Source organism: Nicotiana attenuata, unplaced genomic scaffold (genome assembly GCF_001879085.1).
Source record: "Nicotiana attenuata strain UT unplaced genomic scaffold, NIATTr2, whole genome shotgun sequence".
NCBI lineage: Eukaryota > Viridiplantae > Streptophyta > Magnoliopsida > Solanales > Solanaceae > Nicotiana > Nicotiana attenuata.
The window spans coordinates 90,484-116,332 of NW_017670338.1; the positions used below are offsets into that span (position 1 = coordinate 90,484).

The window sequence follows — 25,849 nt, forward strand, 5'->3', positions numbered from 1 at the left end:
TCAAATTGGGTGGGAGTAGTTTCAAGTTGGAATTTATAAATTATCTTAAAATAAAAAAGCAAAAAAAAAAATTAGCTTTAAGAAAAACGAAAGAAAGAGAAGAAAAACTACCCATTCAAATCGGGATGTAGTTTCAAGTTGGAGTTTTCAAATAATTTTAAAATAAAAAAAAAATTAAAAAAATAATAAATTAACAATTCAAATTGGGGATTAGTTTCAAGTTGGAGTTTTAAAACTATTTTAAAATAATAAAACGAAAATAAAGACATAAAAAACTTTCAGAGAAAAATATTTAATAAAGTAATATGCTAATAAAACTTTCTATTAACAATGTAATAATATTAAATATTAGATGATATAATAAATAAAAATACATAACAAAAAAGTTATTCAATGCGCTCCCTGTATAAGTCCCGTTAGTTGAACAGAGATTTTGTTCATTAAAATTTAAATAATATTATTAAGAACAATAGAATAAAATTTAAAACAAAAAAAATATTTCAACAGTAATAAATTATAAATCTTCTCATATATGACAAAAAGAAAGCGAATATTAAATATTGGTTAATATAATAAAAAATATATAGAACAAAAAAGTTATTCACTAACTATAGAAGTACCTTTGATTTAATAGAGATTTCATTATTGGGTATATCGTATTGACAAGTAAGATGACAATTGAATTTTATTAAAGCAATACAATCTAATAGGATCAAACAAGCCCTATCATAATTTAATTTAATTAATATTTTTTAATACTGACCACGCATCGCGCGGGTACGACTACTAGTAATATATAAATATAACTAATATCTTAAACTCCATCTCTAATCAAATACCATCATGTGAAATGAGAGAAGGGAGTACATAATATTAATCAACTGTCTCTTTCACAACCCAAATAGCCAGTACACCTTTTTGCTCACAAGAAAGAGAGTTTGTATGGCTTCCGTAGTTGGTCGTTTGCCTTAGTTAGAAGTAGAACTAGAGGGTACCGATTACTCGTACTGAAGAAATAAAGGGGATGGATATAAAACATGATTAAGAAACAAATACTTGGTAATGGGATCAGGAGGTTAGTCCATCCGCTCTAGTGGAGTTCTACTCCTTCTCCTTTATGTGCATTTCTGTATCCATATACTTTTTGACATAACATCCACTCAATCAAAAGCTGATGAAACCATTGTAGTTCTTTGCTCAACAGGTTTTGCATTGAACATGATTTCTATCTTATGCAAGGCATTAATAATTTTTAGGGAAAAGGTCCGTATTTATCCCTCTACTATGGTATATAGTTTATATTTGTCCCTCGTTATACTTTTTGTTCAGATCCACCCCTACCGTTAGTAAACTTTTTAGAATTGCCCCTAACCCTTACGCCCCTCCACCTTGGCACCCGACCCCTATAATAATTTATCCATATCAGCAGCCAAGTCAGCAGATCCCACTATCTTAAAATAATCCATCTCCATAAACTTGACCCATACCCAATTGACCCATCTGACCCATCCCATAAATATAGTTGACCATTAGCACAACTGGACACGTGACTTAATGTTATTAGCCCAGCCAAATAGCCCCACAATAGCTCCTCCACCTTAACTTCACCTTCCTCCACCACTCCTTTGCCTGAATTTGCAGTCCAAACACCACAACAAAAAAGCATAACCTTCACCATAAGAGCCATTGTTTCTATTTCTTGTTTTTTTCTTTGTCTTATCCATATAGCATCAACAATCTTGTTCATAAGTTGACGGATTTCATTTCACCCAGTAAATCATATATAATATTCCGTAGCTAAACTTTATCAAAAGAAATTCTAGTTTTTGGTTAAACAAGAAATTGTACAATTATAGAAAAACTCATATAATAGCCAAAATTTTAGACGCTAAATGAAGTTGTGTTGCCGGAATTATTTGATGGAAGCTGTGTTGGTAGTTGTAGATTGTGGGTGGTTCTTCGACTGTCAGAAAGTACATGGTCAGCATCATCGTTGCTAATGTCATTTTTACTACTGCCATTCGGAAGTTGCAGAAGGTGTGCTGGTTGTTTTAGACATGTGGGTAGTTCTCAGATGGCCGAGAAGTTTTCGGAGCCGGCAGAGAAAGAAATAGATAAATTAAACTTCTTTATCTTCTTAAAATAAAGCTACAATAAGAGTAAAAATAGCAATAAGAAAGAACTATGGTTCTAAACCAAAAGAAGAATTAGAGTTTGATAAGGGGGTTGTTGAGTAAGGTGGGTGGTACAGAGGAAGAGAAGAGTATGTATGAGGATTTGTCAGGACTTTGAGAAGGGAAAAAATGAAATTTTTTGGGTTAACTATTCTGGCAGCCGTGGTGCCGATTGTTATGAGGAAAAGGTGGAAATAAAGAAGAGGGAGTAGAAAAGGTTCTGTAAAGTGGGGGGGAATTATTAGAGGGGTCGGGTGCCATGACTTGGCTGCTGACATGGACGAATTATTAGAGGGGTGGGGTGCCAAGGTGGAGGGCCGTTAGGGTTAGGGGCAATTCTAAAAAGTTTATTAACGGTAGGGGTGGATTTGGACGAAAAGTATAACGGGGGACAAATGTAAACTATATACCGTAGTATTTTCCTGTATGGAAAGATGGAACCTCAAAACACTGTCTGTTATGATAGTCAATACACCGATGCTATTTGGCTATTTGGGATAAGAGTCTTGACTTCAACTACTGCTTTCTTCAGTCCCCTCTTGTTCCGACACAAAAGAAGTTGCCTTCCCTGATCTAGGCATGGACTTGTGAATCCCCAGAATGTTTAGCATTAAACCACATAACTGTGGAGTGCACTCACTTTGCAACCATTTTATTAATAAGTTTCTTCTACCATCACTAATATAATATATAAATATAACTAATATCTTACACTCCATCTCTAATCAAATACCATCATGTGAAATGAGAGAAGGGAGTACATAATATTAACCGTCTCTTTCACAACCCAAATAGCCAGTACACCTTTTTGCTCACAAGAAAGAGAGTTTGTATGGCTTCCGTAGTTGGTCGTTTGCCTTAGTTAGAAGTAGAACTAGAGGGTACCGATTACTCGTACTGAAGAAATAAAGGGGATGGATATAAAACATGATTAAGAAACAAATACTTGGGTAATGGGATCGGGAGGTTAGTCCATCCGCTCTAGTGGAGTTCTGCTCCTTTCTCTTTATGTGCATTTGTGTATCCATATACTTTTTGACATAACATCCACTCAATCAAAAGCTGATGAAACCATTGTAGTTCTTTGCTCAACTGGTTTTGCATTGAACATGATTTCTATCTTATGCAAGGCGCAAGGCATTAATAATTTTTACAGGAAAGGAATTGCCTATATATCAAATGTTGCAGTCCGGGAAAGATACCGCCGTACTGCAACATATATTTTTTGACATAACATCCACTCAATCAAAAGCTGATGAAACCATTGTAGTTCTTTGCTCAACTGGTTTTGCATTGAACATGATTTCTATCTTATGCAAGGCATTAATAATTTTTACAGGAAAGGAATTGCCTATATATCAAATGTTGCAGTCCGGGAAAGATACCGCCGAAAAGGCATAGCAAAAAAACTCATAACTAAAGCGGAGGCACAAGCCAGAAGCTGGGGATGCCGTGCAATTGCTTTACATTGTGACACTAGCAACCCTGGAGCCGTAAAGTTGTATATAGGACAAGGCTTCAGAATCATCAATGTGCCAGAAGGAGCAAAATGGCCTCAACCCAAGACATCCCCAAATATGCAGTTCAATTTATTGATGAAACTACTGGACATATAAGACAGTTTAGTAAACAATTGGGTGTGTGATACTTGTATATTTATGTGAAATTAAGGGAGCAATAGCTGTAATTATTGTATTGGTTTAGTCAAAATTTCTTCTTTACAATGTTTCTGTTGTATAATGCTTGTCAAAAGTACGAAGTGTCAATCATCTTACTGTTTTTTGCTTTTCCGCTTACCACCTTTCACATTGCAAATGCAAAATTTTTGTGTTTGTCCGTGTCAATCTGCACATTCCATTGTTCTTCCTTTTTTGGAAATTGCAGGCTTGCAGCTGACCCTTTCACATATCTGAATTCTAATGGTTAAGAAACGACACTTTTGTTATTGCTCAAAATCCTAGAGAATACTAGCTTCCATTTACTCTTAATATTCGTAAAAGGTATTCGAAAACAAAAATTTTAGAAATAAAATAAGCATGTGCAGGATAATAACACTCTGAATCAAGTCAATCTCAAAGCAATTAAAATAAGAATCAACAAAATTCCTGCTTAAATTCTTGTATTTGACGGATAACAACCTCCAAACTCATCAGAATAGTCCAAGTTTCATGGTAATTTTCAGTTTCACTCTACCCATATCCTCCAAGAGAAGAAAAAAAAAGACAAAAAAAAACCCAAAAAGTTAACTACTGAATTTCAATCTTTTTTATTTTCAGAAATAGGATACAAAAATCAAAAGTAGTAATACAATTTGTTATATAGCCCATCAACTTGTTCCTATAACCAGAGATGGAGACTTGAGCACCGTTTCGTGGTTCCCCCAGGTTGAAGTGTGTAGCAAAGGACAGATTTTTCTTTCTACATGATATCTGGCGTTGACAAACCATAATGGAGTCCTATTCAAGGCAAAGTTCCAATCGGCCTTGGATATCTGTATTCCTTGAGGTAAAAGATGCACCAAACAACTACTATAAACGAAGTAATCACAACTGTCTCTGGGTACCTATCATTCACATTTTTATGTTGTTTGCACAGACAGTATAACTTTATTACATACAGCTCTTGATTTGTGAAAGAAAACTTTTCTATGCCAGCATTTCCAAGTTTTGAAAGATCCAAAAACACATCAGTGGCCCCGCGGTCAGGTTGTCCAAACGTTGATGATCATCTAGATAACAGATAAATGCAAAGCGCAACTGCTCATACTCATGCTCCAACAAACTTAGTCAAGGCGGAGGTATCAAGGGCGGTGAACTCTTTCACAGCATTAAGCACATCATGAGCAAGTTTTACAGCAGCCTCCTTGCTTGGTGCCTAAAATGATATATAGTCTATATCAGATATTTGTACTCGCAGAAAAGTGCAAGAGCTCAAGAAATACTCAAAAGAAATAGTTGTAACCTCAATATTAAGGGGTAGAACAGGGTCATGTAGTGAAAGTCTTAGAAGGAACCAACCGCCATAACCAGAAACTCTAACCTGTCATCAAAGCCAAAATAATCTGGTGACTGTTAATCGCAAATATACTTGTGTAGATATCCAGGGATTAGCAGATTACAGCTAATGAACTTCAGACCAACAGCAGGATACATATGATGATTTCAGCACATGCAACGACTACCACAACGACTAAACAAATGAAATATGCTGGCCATAAGCAGTTGCTACTCGGTGAGCTCCAATTTCAAGGAACATAATAATAAATCAATGGTAAAAAAAAAGTAACTTGATCTGCTTCTGCAAGGACGACAACAGCTAAAAGCTTACCCCTTCATAGTTAACAGGTGCTTTTAGAAGCTTAGCATCTGAGTCAACTGTATTCTCAAGCTGCTTCAACACTGCTTCCCCATAATCACGGAAGGATCTGGAGGCACAAGCATGTTCCTTAATTTACAGAAACACAATAAGCTAAGCCAAATTAAATTGCAAGGACAAATAGCATACCCTCCTATAAGATCTGAGTGATTCTGATCGATCTTTAGTCTAAGTTCAACAGCAACAGCTGGTTCTTCGAGACCCTCCACCATGTCGGTCAAGACTTTGCTGCCACTTCCTTGTCCCGATGTTCTAGCTGATGCAAGCTTATTCAGTAACTTCACCTGCAAGTGAGGAACACAAACAAACAAGATTCAGAAAATGTACCGACAACAAAAATCTTAGAAGCCAGGGACTAGTTTTGGCAGAAATGTACCATAAGGTATGCACCATCATCAAGCCAATGATTCTCCTTTAGAGCTCCATGGCCACTAGTTTCAATAGCCAAATGTGCTTCCTCACCAACAGAGTTCTGTCAACATTCTACTATTAAGTACAATCTGTCTCAGAGCAACTTAAAGCATGGCAGCAAAGATTTGATGCATTCAACCCAATCCAAATCCAAAAATTAGAAAAGCAAAGTAATGGCAAGAGTCCTAAGCCATCTATTTAGGCATACAAGAGTTTCACAGTTTCGAAGCTTGAGGGTGTAGTTTCCTCATGCTGACAACTTCAGCAAATTCAAATGTACTATACTAGGCTAAACTCGTTCAGAACAAGATGATTAGTTCTCAGAGTATTCCAGTTTATCTCAACACTCAATCCGGAAAGTTGTGATTGTATTGAAGAGAGTGCGCAATTATTAGAAATAAACCCACATGTTCGTGTTTCAGGTTGCTTTATCACCCCAAGTTACAACAACAAACCCAGTGTAATCCCACAAGTGGGGTATGGGGTATCACCCCAAGTGAATGAAGTTCAAAAACTTTCCAATAGAAGTATGCAAAGTTTAAATGAAAGCAGTTGATAAGTGGGGTTTTGGCCAACTTATCATTGTCTTTTACTTAAGTTTTACCGTCTTTAGTTTATAATTATGGCATAAATTGCTTGGTTTCATCAAGAAGAGTGTAGATGGCCAAGGAAGTGGAAATCGCGCAGAAAAGAGGCCAAGAAATGAAGATTTAGATTTTACATTTTAGAGCTTTGAAGATGAATTTCGAGGAAGCAAAGCTGAAAGCAAGAAGAAAAGAAGAACTGCCGAACATGAAACAACCCGCAGAACGCAGATCAGAGTCAGTATTAGGCCCAAGTCAACATATTCAGTGAAGCAAGAATGGGGTCCATGATTTTAAGTGTCAGAACATACTCTTTGCAGTTGCAATTATGCTGAGGCAAAATGAAAATGCTCCCATGAAGTGGAGATTCAGAGAGCAGCTTTTTGATCAAATTATTTTGCGGACCTAGGTCTGAAGTGCGGACTGCGCTTTCAGGCAGAAGGAAAACTTCAGAAGTTTAGCAAGAGGCATTTTGCAGATCACAGAATAATGTGGGTCCGAGGTGTAGTAGTTCAGAGGGACATTTTTTGGAACTTTACTATTTGTTTTAATTAACCATAATAGAACGTTTAGGGTTATTTTTAGTATCTTTGAAGCTGGGAAGCTGAGGAACAAGGGTTTGGAGACTTGGGAAGCATGTTAACTTCAATTTTGGAGGAATTCAATATTGTAGCTTGCCATTTTCTATCTAGTTCTCTTTACCCATTGATTGTAGGTAGGAACACATGTTTTTAGCTACATTTTGCACTCTAATTGCTGTAGTTTAATCGTGTTTGAGCTAAATTGCTAGTACTTTATATTTATTACATGTATTGTGCCTTGTAGGAAGTGATTCCGAGTTGAGAAGTATGGTTGGAGCTAAAATGGATCAATTGGAGCTTCGAAGTCTGAGTAAAAGTCCAAAGAATTAAACCGGGATCATGTTCGGGGTTCTAGGACCGAGTCTGGATGTTAAGAAGTGAAGAACAATCGGAAGCGCAGAGAAATACACTACCGCGCCGTGTGGGGCGCCACGCAAGGGACGCGGCAAGAGAAAAGTAGCAAACTGATGAAAAAAGCACTTCTTCGAAAAGTACCACTAGCGCGTCGTGTAGGGTCTTGCGCTGGGCGATACGCCAGTGCAAAATGGTGGTTTGCTTTCCCCTTTTAGGGTTAGAGAGGGTATTTTGGTCCGGGTTTATTCCTACACGGTATAAATAAACTTTAAGCACGATTGTGAAGGGGGATTCGACCGAGGAAGCTATTGGAAAGCGACAAAGGAGGAAAAACGAGATTTTCACCAGTTTTCTTATAAACGATCGATTCAAGACAAGAGTTTGTATCGTAAAGTTGGTTTGGATGATTTTTATGTTTCTTAACTATTTTGGGATGACTTTCTCAATTGTTATGGAGTAGTTCACCTTAGGGTTTGACATGATTTAGTGACTTGATTGTTGTTCATGAATTTAACTCATGTTTGATTGCTTGAATTGGTTGGAGGAGTTTTAATCTTAGTTGTGACTTTATTCTTTATCTGGTCAATTGAAAACGAACATCTTATTGAATATTGTTGCAACGTATGCCTTAATTTACTTTGGTAAATCTTTAAAGTAATCGAAAGAACTTTGTGACTTACCATTTGAATTAAGATTGAGAAAATTCGCAAGAAGTTTCTCTTAGACCATTCCTACCAACGAGATTCTTGCATATTTCACTACACTTCACATTAGTTGATTTATAAGATTTAGGTTTATTCGAAAGAAGAATCTTGACCATAATAATAAGCTAATCACCTGTCGAATTCGTGAGAATTAATAAAACTTCAAGAGTAAAATTGAACAGATAAGATCCGGGATAGCAATCTTGTACCTATCGCGCCGCGATCATTATTTCTCATATTGATAACAACCCGCTTTAGCTCTACTCTCTAGTTTTGTGTGATCGAATTTACTTAGTCATAATTTTAGTTAATAATTGTAGTCATTAAATCAATTCAAATGAAAAGTGTGATTCATCCTGAATAGCAACATGCCATAAATTTACTTGAACACTGTTTAAACCAATCCTTGTGGAAACGATAATTTTCTATACTATCTTTGACCAGCGAGTTTCAGTTTTTACACATCAGTTTTGCCCTCATCACCATCATGTTTGTTACTTAATTTTCAGTTTTATTTCAATTTCCATTATGTGTAACTAAAACCCTTGTTGCAATTTTATTCCAAATCTATTGTCTATTATTGGGTATTTAATTAATTGCTTGAATTTGCTTGATTTCATTGCTATCTAGTTATTAATTCTATGCTAGTGATCAACATTTGATTGATGTCCATTTATCTTAATTCTTATCTAGTGGTTTCAGCATCAGGGTAATACTGGCAAGGTAAATGGATATATGGAAATAAGACACGGATAGCTATTTCTACCTTGGGTATTAGTCAATTTGCTCTTAGAGCATCTCAATTAGACCCCATTGGGATGGGAGTTCTACTGGGTAAATTAGTATTGACCATAGCAGTATTTCAAGTAAATTAAACGCTAATTCCGCAGATTAACCCATTAATTAGGCAATAGAGGTTGGGTGAAATCTCAACTACCTAAATATATTGGTTTTCAACCTGTTTTCTAGTAACTACTTGCTCTATGTTAGTTGTTCATTTCAGTTAGTTTTAATCGTTCATTTACAATTTGATTGGCATTGTAGAAAGGACTTAGTAATTTTAAACATCTTCATTTCCCACACTGTTACCTGTGAATTCAACCCCGAACTTTGGTCGGATAATTATATGTGAACTTTGGTTGGATAATTATATGTGATAGCTATGACTTAGTTCCTTTTAGGACATAGTAGGGCGACATCAGCAGTATCTCCTAAAACTAGAGAGATCTTAAAGTTATCAACACATGTTTGTGTAGTTGGAGAATTCATAAAAGGACTTAGCACGACACAAAATTCTTGGTAGAAACTAGTAAATCCATCTATTAAAAACAGAACGTTAAAGTTTGAAATAAGATGTTAAATGCTACACGGAGGTCAGGGATTAGAGCTCCCCTTTTCTCTACTAAAAGCAAAATAGTTTGCAACGCGCAAGCAGTCTCCTACAACTTTCTGGAGTCATAAAGTATTCAGAATATTATGTAGGATGAAACGTACCCTTTTCAAGAAAAATAAAAAGGACTTCTTTTTCTTTCTCCCTTTTATTGGGGGATAAGTGGAGATTATTCAGCATAATCTTAAATGTGAAGGACACTAGATTTGGATCAAGCAAAAATACCTACAACTACTATTGTTTTGAAGAGATTGTTTTTCTTTCACCATAGAAAAGTGAATAAAAGAAAGCTATGACATGACCATCACAAACACATGAAACAAAGTCCAAACCATTCTATCAAAGACATCATGTTGCTATCTGAGACAGTAGGCAATTGGTTGGACAATCTAAGGAACCAAATAAAACCATGAAAAGATCCATCTTATAATGGGCATGCTAATATGTTCACAAAGACCATGGGACCATTGGAAGCACTACTATAAGAACCATGCATCAAATAACCAAATCGTACCAGACGAATAGCTTCATCAATTACATTCTTGTATCCTCTTTTGAACCTGTGATGCTTCCCTCCTGTCATAATATCATTAAAATTAGTAATGATTCTCATCACAAGAGTATCCATAGGTGACTTTGACTTATCATCTAACCTAGTTTCTTTTCAATAAATGTTGTCAGCCCATCTGATGTAACACTGTCTGTGACAATAGTGGTCCCAGGATGCTGGTCAAACATTAACAGAAGTAGCAAATAGTTTAGATGCTTGTTAAAGCAAAATGTTCTAGAGACATTTGTCAGAAAGAGAGACTCACTTCCTCCAAAACAATTGCAGACATTAAAGCAATCAAACGATTTCGGTTAAATTCACGACCACTCGAATCCACAGCTGCAGACCTGACCAAAACACATATCAGAAAAGGAAACTGACCAGCTACCACCTCCACTGAAAGCAAATACTTCTATATGGCACGTCACCTGTCAACATCTGTATCAAAGATGATTCCCAAATCAGCCCTGTTATCGAGTACTGCCTTGGTGATAGCTTTCATGGCTGTTTTATCCTCTGGGTTAGGTATATGATTGGGAAACAAACCTAGCATGAGAATCAAATAATTAGCAAGAATAGCATACAAATCTGTTATGTGAAAATTGCAGGATATATCTTACCATCTGGTTCCAAGAACTGACTGCCAGAAGTAATAGCACCCAGAGGCTCAAGCACCTTTCCCTGAACATCCAGCAACATAAAACAATGATCAAAGCATCTAAAGAGACAACGACAACAACAACAACAACAACAACACGAAGCCCAGACCCAGTGTAATCCCACAAGTGGGGAAAGCATCTAAAGAGAAACATAGAAAAAGATAAAGTTGATATACGCTGAGAATATTTTATGTTACAAAGTAAGCAGATAAACAGACTTCGATATGTCTTAAAGGGCTTTTACATGATCCTTAAGTGCCCTGCTCCACCGTGCAGCTTCAATTAACAACTACTGATGCATTTTAGTCCCTTACACAGGACAAGATTTGACAGACAGTATAACAAGTAAATACATACTCCCTCCTTTCCAATGTAACCATCTTAATTTGACCCAAAAGGAAGGCACAGAATAGAGAGCTGAATTACAATGCATTTCAGAGTAAGTGGACTTAATAGAAGATATAATTCTGTAACTTTGATAACTTTAGGAGTATGATATGCAGTTCCATTTAACTTTTGCAGGGTATATAATATTAAAAAGTAATGGAGAGTAAAGGAAAGTTTTGAAGATCAGGAAAGTGGGCATCACGTTGGCATGGTGGCTAAGAGAAAGTATAGCAATATATTTTGGTACATCAAGGTATTTAAAAAATTTCAATCATATAGTACTATCCCCTTGCCTTTTCTCAACTTCTTGGTTTCCTCTGTTCATTCCCCCAGTACCACCCCCCCCCCCACCCCCCCAAAAAGATGTAATTCCTCATCTATTATAACTCCTAGAAGCTCCTAACATCTGCATGTCAGTGACTGCAGAGACGGACAATGGTAACTACATAGCCAATCAAATACAGAAAGATCACACAGAGATAATCGCGCTAATCTTAAAAGAACAACAAAGAAACAGTGAGCACTGAGTAGTTGTCAATTAGCCCCGTAGTGCAACTGTGCAAACAAGGATTTGGAGAATAATATTACCAATAACTGGTTCTCTATATCACAGTTCCAGAACAAGAAGCTAGCAAAGATACCAGACAATAACTCACATCAAATTGGAAGAAGTTGGAGCTATATCTTCCGACCTCGGGCATGGAGGTGGGAGGGGGCAGATAAATTCTGGTAAGGGTGTTGTGGCAATTGATAAAAAAATAGCCGGTATAAGTATGTTAGGTTATGGAAATAGCGTCAGCCCTATTAACAACACAACACACACAAACTTTCACACCTACACACACATATACACACCACACATATATCTTTTTTTTCTTGTTTTTTCTTGTAAGTTGTAGCTAGTGCTTTTCTTGGATCAGAAGGTTTTCATGTAGTGTATGGGAGGCAAAACTGTCAAGACACACTATAAAGATAAAAACTTACTACAAAGAATCCCCCTGCTCCGTTCCCTGCATCAACTACGATATGGAATCCTTCCAGTGGCTTTTCTGAGAATTGCACCATGAAAAGAAGGAAAAGAAAAAAAGAAAGATGACATGAGCACTAGCAAGAACCTCAACAACACTGGGCCAGAGAAACAATTGTAGATGCTTTGAAGAAGGTCAGGATATTTTTATTAGTTGGAAGTTCATGAAACTCTTTAAAAAGAGATTCTTAATCGCAGGTCAACACCAAGACGGAAATCCCCAGTGTAATTGGAGCAGCCATCACAAATATATCCTTGTGATTTGCATCCTTCTCCTCGAAACATTGACATTAATCCAGAAACATGGTAGAAGAAGTACCTATATTTCCTGCAGCTCTGCGGACTGCTGCTACAAGATTAGAGGCATAAATGGACATGTAATCCACTCTTTTAACAGATAGAGAAACAGCTGTTTCTGCCCTCTTAGAATCTTCATTTGCAATATTTTTGTATATCTCTGCAGCTCGCTCCAAGATATCTTTGATGTCTGGCTTTCCAAGACCTCCAGCATGTGTAAAGAATTTGAACCCATTCCTGTTGTAGGGAAGATGGCTTGCTGTTCAAACAAAATTAGCATATAAGAGGATTATCCAGCCAGCATTAAGCCAATTCCATTAATATCGAATTGTATTAACTCCCAAAGTGAACCGAGCTAGCTACAAGAAAAGCAGCAGCCCTTCTCCACTTGCAAGTAAGAGATAGTATAAAGAATCTACACTTCCAAGGATAAAAGCATTGTTGCCTTTGCATCTCAATCCATACAAGAGAATGAATTCATGCACTCACCTGTAATCATTATGGAGCCATCCACTGGACAGGAAAATTCTTCATCTACTGTAAGAGTGCTATTGAACATGGCTGGTGTGGATGCCAATCTACCTTGGGAAATAGGGGAAAAAGCAAAGAAAGATGCTATTGTTAGGTATGCCATCACTTGACTGAGTCACTGCTTAGGAAGAGCGGGAGGCACTAGATCAAATAAGCATTTAAACCAGAGAAAGATACTATGCACCTATATCTCTAATCTCTTTAGTCTTGCAACAACATTTCTAGACATATCTTAATTAGAAGCGCGCACACAAACCAAATAAGAAAGGATGAGTTTCGAATGAAGCAGGTTGTCTTGGTACATATTTGAATCGAGGTATGACTAATTGGATGGCATAATTCAGCATTGTGCTGTATGAAGGACCAAACGTCCAGTTACATCTGTATCAACCTAAGATATTTCAACCAACCATATCCATAATTATTTTTCAGAAAAACAAGAGGATGGAACATGGGTAATCAGCTTTAGAACCGATTAACCAGTATTCGTGAAGAAATTTTCCAAACCAGCACCTCAAGATGAGCAAAGAACAAGTTGAGCTATCGCTTATAGATTACAGGACAAACACCAAACGGACAATGAACAACAGAATTGCTAGATACCCTTTTTGTATAAATCGTTAGGGAATGGTCGTTGATGTGTTTTGAAATTTGACAAGGACAAATATGAAGATTCATTATAAACTAACGATCTGACTAAGGCTGCGGGGAGTGGGGGAATATTCAGATGTCTTGGGTCTCTTTGAAACTATAACTTGCTTTTCAGTTTCATCTTAAAAAGGTCTTTTTTTAGGCCCAACAGAAACCAACAGAGTGTAGAATCAGATATCACCTTAAAATGATTGAATCCCGTTTTTTTAGGTCTGGGTTAGATGAGCAAAGCATCTGTAGTCTGCACATATTAGATACAAGTAGGACAGAAAGAAAAGCATCACTCACCCATACTGTATGACTTCAACTCCGGCTCTAGCAAGTCCTTGAGAAACTGCATCCTGAAAGATAGCAATCCAAGCCTTAATCAACAGCAGAACACGTGTACAACTGCAATGTACCTCGATGAAAGAATAATGCACTAAAAGTACAAGAGAATGAATGTCACCGCTCTAAGAAATCCTTAACAGCAACAATAGTCTATAGCAAGAACTTGCTCCATTTTGATTTTTCCATAATTTCCCGGTGGATTGTTCTGTTTTGATTTAACATAAAGTGCACAACTGCATATGCACCACACAAATGAAAGAAAAGCCAACTAAAAGTACAAGTCAATGAAGGCCACTGCACAAGAGGTCCTTAAAAGCTCCATCGATCTACAGCAAGAGATTATTCTTTTTTCTTCAAAATCTCCAGGTAAGTTCATCCCTTTCATCTTAACACAGCTCAAAGCTGCATATATATCACATGGATGAAAGAACAAGGAACTAAAACTACAAGTATGACACCAAGAAGTCCTTAACTACAACAGTCCACATCAAGAAATTATTTTCTTCGCCTGTTTCGAATTAAAGACGTGAAGGATGCTTTACCTAGGGTTTGTCCAGAATGTAAGATGGATTTTAGCAAGTGATTGAGATATATACAAACAATCACGGTTATACTTCAGATAACCATGAAACATTGTTCTAAAGATGTAAAACCTCAAAGGCGCTCACTCTTCTTGACCTGTTTGGAATTAAGAAAAGGTGCTAATAGGAAACAAAACTGATAAACATGCCTTCTAATACATTCAGTGTCATCATAATACACTACATTTGGATGCATCTTGTTCCTATAGTCATTATGAACTAGAAAAAGGAGAGGCCAGGTTTAAGTGTAACACCCCATAGTTAAGCCAAAGTGAACAAACAAATAGAAAATGCCTTCAAGCTTCCAATTCTTTTCCCTGTAGAAGTAACTAGGAGTCCTCCAAAGAAGCAAGAGATGCTTCTTTTTCTTTTTTGTTCTTTTTCCCTTTGCTTATTTTACCCCACTTGTGGGATTTTACTGGGTCATCGTTGTTGTTGTTCCCCTTTGCTTATTTTATCTCTTTTTTCTTTTAGACAGGAGCTGCTAATAGGAGACAAAGTGAACTGTAGAAACTGTAGGCTTTCTAATACCTTTACATGTATGTTAACCCTGCAGTCACTAAAAGGATAGACAAGAAGAGACATTGATGAAGTTATTACACATTGTAACAAAGCAAAGTGAACAAACTAAGAGAAAGGTGCTCCAAATCGTTTCCATGTAGAAGCAACAAGGAATGCATACAAGCTAGTGGAGACAACCACTATCAGGTTTCTTCTTTCTTATGTTTTTACTTTTTTATTTTTTGGGCTGAGAATCTGAGCAAGAGAGGTTACTTATGTCAGTTGACGTTTTCTGGGCAAGAGCTAGGGTGAAGATGGCAACCATCTCCTCTTACATTGTCCAGTAGATTCGAGGTTATGGTGGAAAATCATGAGATGGTTTCGAAAATTTTGGGTGATGTCCGGAAAAGGTAACAATCAGCTATAATTGTGGTAGAAGAAGGAGAAGACACAGGGCGTGGAATGTTGCTCCTCTAGCACTTGTGTGGGTCATCTTGAAAGAAAGAAATAGGAGAGCTTGAGGGTGTAGAGTTGAATTTGTAGCAATTGAGTAGCCTCTATCCCTTATTTTTATTTGGTGCACCCATAATGTTCCTATATGTATAGAAGATTGGGTGTTATTTTTGTAGGTTTTCTACTTTTTGGTAGACCTCTTGTATATGGAGCTTTTTGCCCAAACATTAATAAAGCTTATTACTTTATAGAAAAAGTTTATTAATTTATGCCAGCAAAATGCTTGAAAGAGAGCACATTCAAAGAGTATGAGCATTGCAGTAAACAGGGAAAGTCAAGCATGGCATCAGGCTCTAACAGATTTATCACTGTCAAGTTGCAACAAAAATTAAGCAAAAAATGCAATTGCTTTTGAGCTTAAGTACATTATCATTCTTGTCTTAAAAAATCTAGCATTTCTTTTTAACAAATAATCCAGCATACGACAGCAGGTGTGGTGCTCCAAGTAGTAAGAAAAGGTTCAGCAATGCCTTCCATTTGCCACGCATGCAGAAATTCTAAAATAGATCTTGTCATGCACCAATTGATACCCAAATTGTTGAAAGCGAGTACCAAGGTTGACATGACTCTTTTCAGTGAAAGAGAGTGACGGGACAGGAGAGGAGGGGAGATTAAGTACAATACCAGTTTTCGACTTTTGAATTTATTTATTTACTGTTATTATCAGTTATATGTTGTTTAAAAGTGTAAAAGGTCATTGTTTTCCTTTTAGTTATCAATTGTACCAACAAACTCTAGGCCACAGAAGGAGGGGCACATCCTCTCCTTGAGATACCCCCTAACTTCACATTTGCTTCCATTTAAGTGTTCAAACCTCACTAGATTAGCAAGTGGACACAATGGAGACGGCATGGGTAAGCAAGCAGAACGAGGAAGTGAAAAGATTTACGTGTCTAGCCTTTATCCCCAACCCCCATTGTATCTCGAATTATAGTTGTCACTCAGATCAACTTGAAATCAGCTACTAATAAAGAGGACACAGATGCGAGGGTATGGGGTCGCAGGAAAAGAGAGAAAGTAATAATGGCTAAGCTTACCCCCTTATTCCCTAAATAAGCAGAATCCCACCCCATTCAATGTGGATGCTTATCCTGGATATGAAGAGACCACACACAATGATGGTGGCAGGATTTCAACAAGGAGTCAAACATCACCATAGTGAGACCCTAATGTCCTTTTCAGTGAGCTTTATCATTGTTATACTTGTTAAAAAAGAAGTACCAGAAGATAATCCTGTACTAGCTTCCTGGTCACTTCAAAGCTAGCATGCTTTCCCAGGAATCTAAAATAGGAGTAACGAATTCTATCAATTGGAAAAGTAATACTGCAACGTGGCTCTACCTGTTATGCTAAGAAATGTTAGCTGCATCCAAGAAAAACCACAAGGCTATCACCTACAGCAACTAAGACTACCAAAAAGCAAGAAGGAAATGTTCTCCTTTCATAATGTTTGAAATTACATGATTAAGAAAGGGGTTAACTTTCTAATATAGGGTTAATACCTGTAACTTCTGCGCAGAAATTCGTGAGTCATGACCGATGGAGACTCTTAGACATTTAGAAGAATCATATTTCTTTTTCAACCAGCCAGCAAAACCTGCTGCTATTGCTTCTGTAACTGGCTCCGTGAGAGTAAGAGGTTCTCCCTCAACTCCATCAACGGCTACTCCACGTATATCACTGCGTAAATACAGAAGAATATATCAACTTGGAACTTATGAGTAACTGTCTGTTAGTTACATGGTCTTGCATCACAGGTCATCCTAGATGTATTCTATATTAAAGATGATGCTAAATGAAAGAATAGTTTATGTTCTCAAACAAACTCTACTATATTATGCTTCTGTTTTAATTATCAAATGGCAAACATAGTTTCACTCCATATAGCATGCAAACCTTGAAGACTTAGAGTCAAATGATAAAACCAAAGAAAAAGTGGATATTTATAGAAAAGCTAATACTAGAGTCACCCACAAGGAGCTAAGATCAATAGGAATTCTCATTTACTTAAATGCATGTCTACACAAGCATTCTTCAAATTAATTCTTTCAAGTTTTGTTCTACTAAAGTTACCAGTTTTACAGATAAAGTGGCTGTTTGGACATAAGAATTGTAAAATTCCAAAAAAGGGTGAAAAAAAAATTTCAAGTGAAAATGGTATTTGAAAATTTGAGTTGTGTTTGGACATAAATATAATTTTGGGTCGTTTTTGAAGTTTTATGAGTGATTTGAGTGAAAATTTTGACAAAACAGGTTTTTGGAGTTTTGAAAATTTCCAAAATGCATCTTCAAGTGAAAATTGGGAACTTTATGAACAAATGCTGATTTCGGAAAAAAGTGAAATTTTTTTTGGAAAAAAGGGAAAATTTTCTTATGTCCAATCGGGCTCAAAAAGCTTTTGAATGAAGAAACTTCAGTTAGCAAAAACTTTTACCTGCACTGAGAATATGTAAATAATTAGCTAAGCATGGTCTGATTCTCTACTAAACATAACAGATGTATCAACATTGAAAACAACAGGCTATCAAGCAAATCAAGCAAAAGAGCAAGATCAGCTGCTCTTTGAATTCCTCTTTTTTTCCACTATAATCACCAATTCACTTGCTTTTATAGAATAAGAGATTCACTGCTTGCAGATCATATAATAACTTTTTTGCTAATTGAAACACCAGGCTGCCTAGAAGCAAAAAAAAAAAAAAAAAAAAAAAAAAAGGGAGAATCAGCTGTTGTCGCGTTCTTCCCTTTTCCTCCAGACTTGCCAATTCATTTGCTATATAGAATAGCAAATACAAGGTGGAAATCGTCCATTATCTTTTTCACCGATCTATTGCAAAACAATTGAATATTACATCCATACAAGCAACCAATTCTGGAACATATAAAAAGAAGCAGATGCATGACAAACTATCTGCCTAAAAAAGATGACAAGTATGATTTGCAAGAACCAGTTACCTGCCATTCTGAAGCTTAAGAAAGTCGTTTTTCTCAACAGACGGAATTGCAGTGGCCGATGAGGCAGCTGCACCAAGGTCCAAGTGTTAGCATTATTTCAGATATACGAGAGGGTTGCTTACTATGCAGTCAAAGAGATTAATCATAGCTATGACTTATCAAAAACAAATATTAATGATAACTAGGAAAGGTAGACATCTGTCATGGAAAAACAAAAGATCGCCAATTTAAGAACAAAAATAAGCACACAAGAAAAGAGAGGGTTGCTCAAGTCGTAAGCACCCTCCACCTCCAACCCTGAGGTTGCGGGTTTGAATCACCAAGGGGGAAAAGTGGGGAGCTCCTGAGGAGGGGTAAAAAAAATTCACAGAAAAGGGGGTAACTGAACAATTAGGTATTCTAACTATTCTCTGGAAAGTTATGGTCAAATCTGAGATCAACCTGAATAGTAAGAGTCTAGAACAGACCATTGCAATAAATAACTCCTCGCTTAAATTTTGATAAGGCGCCCAGTTGCATGGTGGAGTTGCCATTCCATGCCAACTTCCCTCCTACAGGAGGAAGCGAATTGCGCCTATTAAGGGTACAATAGTGCAGTTGGTATTTGGTGCTCAATTCCCTATTCTGCTGGCAGCACTTTGCTACCAGATTATGTTGGACAACCTTCCCTGATATTGCTGCATGATTAAAGATTCAAGTATCATCAAAGTTGCGATTGAAAGGCCTCAATGAATAATTCACAATTTTTCAAATTTTTTCTATTACATTTGCTTGTTTCTTAATTAGGGGTGCATGGTCTATAAAATCCTGAGTCAGCTTGATCCTACACCATCATGTCTTGATATGCTTTATCTTTCTCCAATTGACCAAATATTTCAGACTAGTTCCATTGTTACCTGGACATCACCTATTGCTATAACCTAGTTTATCCAGTAAAATAGAAAAGAAAAGTTAAAGAGTTGACCAAGAAAATTTCTATCCAAGTTTACTATTTAGTCAGTCAAGCAGCAAGTAGACAATACTTCAATAACCAAAAGCAGAAGTAGGAGAAGGAACTAAAGGGAAAAGTAAATACTTTTTTTTTGAGAAGGTAACATTTTGTATGTATTAAACACAAAACAGTACATAGGTTGTACTGAAACCATATATACAAATGAGCAAAAGAGAGTAAACCAGTCTACAGTTCTAACAGGAGCCTAATATGTCTAAGATAGAGTATCCTGTGGGTAAATCTGGTTGCACCAAAAACAAAAAAGCCTAAAAAGCAGTTACCCAGGAAAATTTAAGATGTAACAATATCCAAAGAAGATATCAGAGACACAACACTTGGATTTCGCCGAACCATTGAGATTCATTGTATACTATTGAACCAATAAATGATTAATGCTTCAAAGACTCAGTTTCTCTATGTAATAACCATGGAAATGGTGCTCTGCTATAAGGTGATTTTCTCGGGCTTAAACGGATAGAAGCAGGCATGTACCTTGAACCATTGAACTTCTATGTTCAACTACTAAGTTTTCTATTTTCCACTGTTTAATTAAACATGGAAAACAAAGCTCAAAACAAGATCACATCGGGAGGGGTGTAGGGTGAGGGAAGACTTCAGCGGCTATAGTCGCGTAGGTTGCCCCAACACGATTTCTACCACGCAAATGGCTGCACACAATTATTCCAGATAATCATCAAGTAATATATTCTATTTTCCGTTACATGTGCTCATCTATTGTTTGAAGAAGAAGAGCAGAATTTCTATTCATTAATAAATACTAGCTGACGTCCACTATTATGTATGAACAAAAGGAATAAAGGACACTAAAAAGAAAGTAACTGAGGATAACAAAGGACAATGACCTTAACACTGAAAATTTCACGTCTTGCCCAACCGGCTAAGGGTCAGAGGCGCATCCAAGATCTGACCTTTATGACCTCAAGTGCTAGTAACAGCTAGTAACAGGGTTTTGCATTTAATTTTTGTAGATATTTAGTGAACTTCTTAAACATACAGAGTCCGTGCTTAAGCTACTGGGTTTTGCCGAACCCATATCTTAACGCCTACATCTACCCTTCCTTAGAGCTCCCATCCCTCCCTGGCCCTTACAACGCCGCATCTTCTCTATGAAATCTTGTCAAATTACTTACTTTTTTTTTTTAAATACAGTTTCTTGCTAAGTGGAATTTCTGTATCACTGATATGGGGTTAGTATAGGTGTCAAAGGGTAAAAACAAGCAAGAACAAATGAACCACATGCATGTTAACTTTAAATTTATTTCTGCTGAAACAATACCGTCACTGAGCCATAGATTTACTAAATTAGACTAGCTCTCTGAATGCTGTTTAATCAGAATCGACAAAATTCAGAGCACAACTGTAGACAATCAAAATGTCATGTCAATAGATAACACCAGCAATTTCAAATCATTACAAGAATCAGCAGAGTACTTGAATGTTACCTGCCATTTTGGGGATACGGATTTTGATTTTGTTCGATGGAACGAGAAGGGTTGATACTGAGGGACAGTGATGGGCGGAGAAAGAAGTGTATAGAAGAGTTGCGCAAAAGAAACAATGAGTTGGTGGCGTCTAGCGACAACTGTTAGATATTGAAGTTGGTGACTTGGTGTCACCCGCATATTCCCTTTCTTTTTTATTTATTTATGGAATTTATACCTAGCTAACTTAATTACCCCATCATATACAATTTATCAATTATATACAAATTAGTTTTAAATAAGTAGCCTTCCATTATAGCCTTTTAATTTAGTAAATCCCTAAAAATACTCACAATTCCTTATTAATCCAGACAAACCCCAATCTTTCTAAAGGATTTTTCTTTTTCTCTCTTTGAAATCAACCCTTTTTGTACACAAATTCTACAAGGTTTTTTCTTCTAAAGCTCATAATTCTCTAACATGGCGAAGAAAGAGATTAATTTTTTATTGATTTGAATTTTGCCATGGCTGGAGTTTGGAACTTGGAGCTTTTCCGGGCTTCCCCTTTTCTTTTTGTGTTCCGATGGTAGGCTAACAGTAGCTGTATATTAATTATTTGGTTGTATTGTTTGAATTGAAATTGTCAACCAATAATTTTTTAAGGTGTTTGACTCTCCACCATTGACATCCATTAAAAAGCTTCGAAGCTTTAAATTTGAATTCGGATTTTCAAAAAATATTATTTGTTTGGATTGGGTGTTATTGCAAATGATTGTGAATATTCTATGGAGTTTATATCTTGATTTTGAGAGTATTTGGTGAAGATTAGATTTGATTTAGCTAAATTTTCATATTGAAATTCGAAGAAGAAGAAGAAGAAGAAGAACACACCACATACAATATATATAAATTATATACAAAATACATACAAAAGACATATTGTATAAAAATTATATTTAAGTTATATGATGTTGTAGTTGTATTTAACTAGGTAAGAATAATGTATGAAAGTTGTAGATAAGTTTTATATTGTACAATTAGTTGTATGAAATTTATTTTTAGCATGTATGTTGTTGTAGATATATCAAATTTTGTATTAAATTTGTATAAAATTTATTTTTAATTTGTATGTTGTTGTACCAAACATTATTCTTTTCTTAAAATAGGTAATTATGGCAAAGAGAGAGAAGAGTTGCGCTAATTATGGCTTAAAATAGGTGACACACAACTCGAATGAGTCTTATTTAGATGGAAGAACAATTGGAACTTCGTTCCCTTCAATTACGCCCTTTTTCAAGCAAATAATCCCCTAGTTTAAGGCACTAATAATGGATTATATGTAAATTGTAAAAAAAAACTTATTTAGGCCGGATAATATACTAAACTTGGATAATTTTAGTAAATAAGTTTCAAATATTGTATAGGAAGGAAAAATTCCTTTACTTATTTGTCCTATGAAATGCTTCGCTTTCGATTTATTTTTGTTTGTTCAAAAAAAATGAAGAAAAGAAGAATAGTGTAAAATGTAGGAGCAATATTTTGTTTAAAATTTTGGAAGAGGAAAAAAAGGATGAGAACTAAAAGGATAGAAACAAAAGAAAAAGTGGATGAGAGAACATTTTCCCTCCTTGTGTCAATTTGAATGGGGCATTAATGATAAAATGAAAATTAATGTGGCTCCTCTTTGACTTGATATAGAACACATAAAAGTGGAGAGCTAGAGTCTCCTTTATTTTCTAACAATATATTTTTCCCCATGTATTAATTCTAGACTTTTCATTTGCTTAGAGAAAGCATATAAATTACATGGAAGGTCTTTTGGTGGGTGATGGAGAAAAAAAAATTCGTATAAAAAATATAAACGCTATAAAGGAGATGTATGAATGAGTCATCACTAGTATAGAAATGATGCTAGGAGATACGAAGGAGTTTTCCATATAAGTAGGCTTTACACTAGCAATCGACATTGAGCCCTTACTTATTTACCCTAGTTATGAATAACTAACCAACACAATACACGATGAAGTCTAACAGTATATGCTATTGCTAATGATATTATGTCGATTGACGAAAACTAGCAAGGATGTCCACCAAAAGCATAAACTACGGAGAAGCATGTTAGAGAGTAAATGCTAGGATAAGTAAAGTAAGGATAAATACGAACATTGCAAGTTTAGTCAATATGAGACGAGCAATGTTAGTGTAAGATTAGATAGGATTGCAATGCCAAAATACAAATAATTTAGATATCTAAACTCATTATTCAAGAGAATGAAATGATCGATAAAGATGTTACTCATATGATTAAAACCAGATGGTTAAAATAGAGAAGTGCTATTGAGGTGTCGTATGATAGAAGGATGCCTACTGAATTGGTAAAAAATATATTTGAATGTGGTAGCGTAGAAGACAGTACGTATTAAGTACATTAAGAATTATCCAATCAGCTCCAAGTCAGCAAAAGTTGTCTAGATCGAACGCTGAAGACCAAGAAGTCGATCACAGGATCGAGTTACCCACATCAGATAAGGAGATCACAAGCGTTCAGATAGACATATCCTCCCAACCAACAATCTCCAATATATCTAGAATTTTATATTAAAATCCCAATAGTTACAATTCTATCAGGCTTAACAGACGGGATTTATACTTATTCCTAATAGCAGACATGTAACGATCCAACCGGTTATTTTGAGCATTTGTATTTAGTTTAGCTGTTTGAAGTCTTGAGTAGCTTCATATGTTGTATTATGACTTGTGTGTATCGTCGGTTTTGCATTTTCTGGTGATTCGGAATTAGTTTGAAGAATAAATTTCATGTTTGAAGTTTTAAGTTGGAAAAGTTAACCAAGTTTAACTTTTGAGTATTGGACCTCGAATAAGAGTTTTGATGATACCATTAGGTCCGGATGGTGATATTGGACTTGGTCGTATTCCCGGATTTGCATTTGGATATTTCTAGAAGGTTTTAGCACTATTTGGCGAAAGCCGAAAATTTTATGGTTTGGAATGTTCATAAGTTTGACCGGGAGTTGACTTTGGTGATATCGAGTTCGGATTGTGGTTTCAGGAATTGTAATAGCTTCATTATGTTATTTGGGACTTGTGTGAAAAATTTGAGTTCATTCCGAGTTGGTTTGTTCGGCACGAGTTTTAGAAGCTGAAAGTTCAAAAGTTCATTAAATTTGATTTGAGGTGCGATTTGTGATTTTGATGTCGTTATGTGTGATTTGAGGCCTCGAGTAGGTCCGTATTATGTTACGAGACTTATTGGTATGTTCGGACGGGGTCCCGAAGGGCTCGGGCGTGTTTCAGATTGATTTCAGACCATTTTTCTTCATATTTTCATTGCTAGTATCTGCTGGTGTCTTGGTGCCTTAATTGTTTTTCGCGATTGCGAAGATGAAGATGCGATCCCGTAAGGTAAAGTCTGGAGTTAGGATTTTCTACTTCGCGTTCGCAAGGCAGAGATCGCGTTCACATAGTTAAGGGAACTGGAGCACCGCATTCGCGAAGGACGAATCAATATCGCGTAGTGTTGAGACGGGGAGCTGGGAGTTGGTGATTTCTCTTCTGTGTTCACGTGAGTCAGTCCGTGTTCACGGAGAGTTGGCATCGCGTTCACATGAGGAGGCTCGCGAACGCGTATGGTATTTCAGGGCAGTGTTATTTTCCTTCTTCGTGATCGTGATGGTTGTTCCGCGATCGCGATTCATAAATTCGTTCAGTGATTATAAGTACTCTATTTTTGGAGGTTTCGGGCATTTCAGCATATTTTGAGATATGGAGCTCGGATTGAGGTGATTTTTGAGGCTATATTCACCACATGGAATGGGGTAAGTATTCTCTACTCTGTATTGATTTTATTCTGTGATTCCATCTTCATTTTTGACATTTGATTGATGATTTCAAAAGAGAAATTGGGGATTTTTGTCTAAAATTTTATAAAGTGATTTTTTTCTAAGTTTGAACATCGATTCGAAGTCAAATTTGAGTAAAAATAGTATGGTTGGACTCAAAATTGAATGTTATCGGATTTTGTGAATTTTGTTTGGTTCCGAGGTTCGGGCCCGGGTTTGACTTTTTGGTTTACTTTGGGATTTTGATTAAAGATTTGACCTTTATTGATTGGGTTTGCTTACTTTAGCATAATTTGATGTTCTTGAGTTGCTTTTGGCTAGTTTCGAGCCGTTCAGAGGTCGATATGCACGAGGTGGCGTTTCTAGAGTATTGTTGGCTTGCCTGGTATTGGATTCGGCTTGTTCGAGTTAAGTAACATATCTAAACTTGGATTTGAGGGTATTTAACCTGGGGAACTATGTTATAAAAGATGTATTGAGGTGACGCACATGCTAGGTGACGAGTGTGTGGGCGTACACCAAGGAGATCATGATTTTAATCGACTATTAGATTATGACCGAACTTGTTTTGTTGTTATATCTTGTTATATCCGTGTTCTCCCTACTCGTTTGATTGTATGAGCTGTGAATCATATTAGAAGTCATATTTAGGATATACGCTTGTTCTGTTTGGACCACTGAGGCCATCTCTGCTATTGAGTTATTTGCTTAAATTGCAATTGCATACTCAGTCATATTTATTCATTTGCATATCATATCTCAGTCTCTGTTATCAATTGTTGTTATTTGGGCTGATTGGCATGATATTTGTGAGCCCGAGACTGGAGAGATTGATGACTGATTTGGGTCCTGAGTGCCGGATTATGAGTGATATTTATGGAATTGGGTTGCATGCCATAACGGGTTTTATTGATTCGTGATGGGATCGGGCTGCATGTCGCAACAGGTTTTATTGATTTATTATGGGATCAGGTTACACGCCACAACAGGTTTTATTGATTCAT

The 25,849-nt window shown here is 36.4% G+C and overlaps 2 protein-coding genes across 3 annotated transcripts in view; one reads left to right on the plus strand and one right to left on the minus strand.

The window, feature by feature from the left end:
• The window catches only part of LOC109238066, an 8,343-nt gene extending 4,370 nt beyond the window's left edge, over nucleotides 1-3,973 (plus strand). The window contains exon 3 of the mRNA XM_019404492.1: nucleotides 3,514-3,973. Within this exon, the coding sequence (XP_019260037.1) occupies nucleotides 3,514-3,790 (277 nt within the window). The 3' untranslated portion in view covers nucleotides 3,791-3,973. The remainder of the gene's footprint in view (nucleotides 1-3,513) is intronic.
• A 288-nt stretch (nucleotides 3,974-4,261) lies between these two features.
• LOC109238065 (phosphomannomutase/phosphoglucomutase) lies at nucleotides 4,262-21,167 on the minus strand. 2 transcript variants are annotated; one of them, XM_019404490.1, is made up of 18 exons: nucleotides 21,007-21,167; nucleotides 19,020-19,229; nucleotides 18,553-18,619; nucleotides 17,103-17,280; nucleotides 13,964-14,016; nucleotides 12,983-13,071; nucleotides 12,516-12,752; nucleotides 12,154-12,218; nucleotides 10,744-10,804; nucleotides 10,552-10,669; nucleotides 10,389-10,470; nucleotides 10,227-10,299; nucleotides 10,088-10,149; nucleotides 5,926-6,021; nucleotides 5,679-5,833; nucleotides 5,502-5,598; nucleotides 5,136-5,213; nucleotides 4,262-5,048 (listed from the first exon to the last, which is right to left on the minus strand). In XM_019404490.1, exons 1-18 carry the CDS (start codon nucleotides 21,011-21,013, stop codon nucleotides 4,941-4,943), a joined length of 1,836 nt encoding a protein of 611 aa, XP_019260035.1. In that variant the 5' UTR covers nucleotides 21,014-21,167; the 3' UTR covers nucleotides 4,262-4,940. The 2 variants fall into 2 exon arrangements, with proteins under 2 accessions (XP_019260035.1, XP_019260036.1); XM_019404491.1 differs by lacking the exon at nucleotides 19,020-19,229 and having other exon boundaries at nucleotides 21,007-21,164.
• Nucleotides 21,168-25,849: the final 4,682 nt, after the last annotated feature.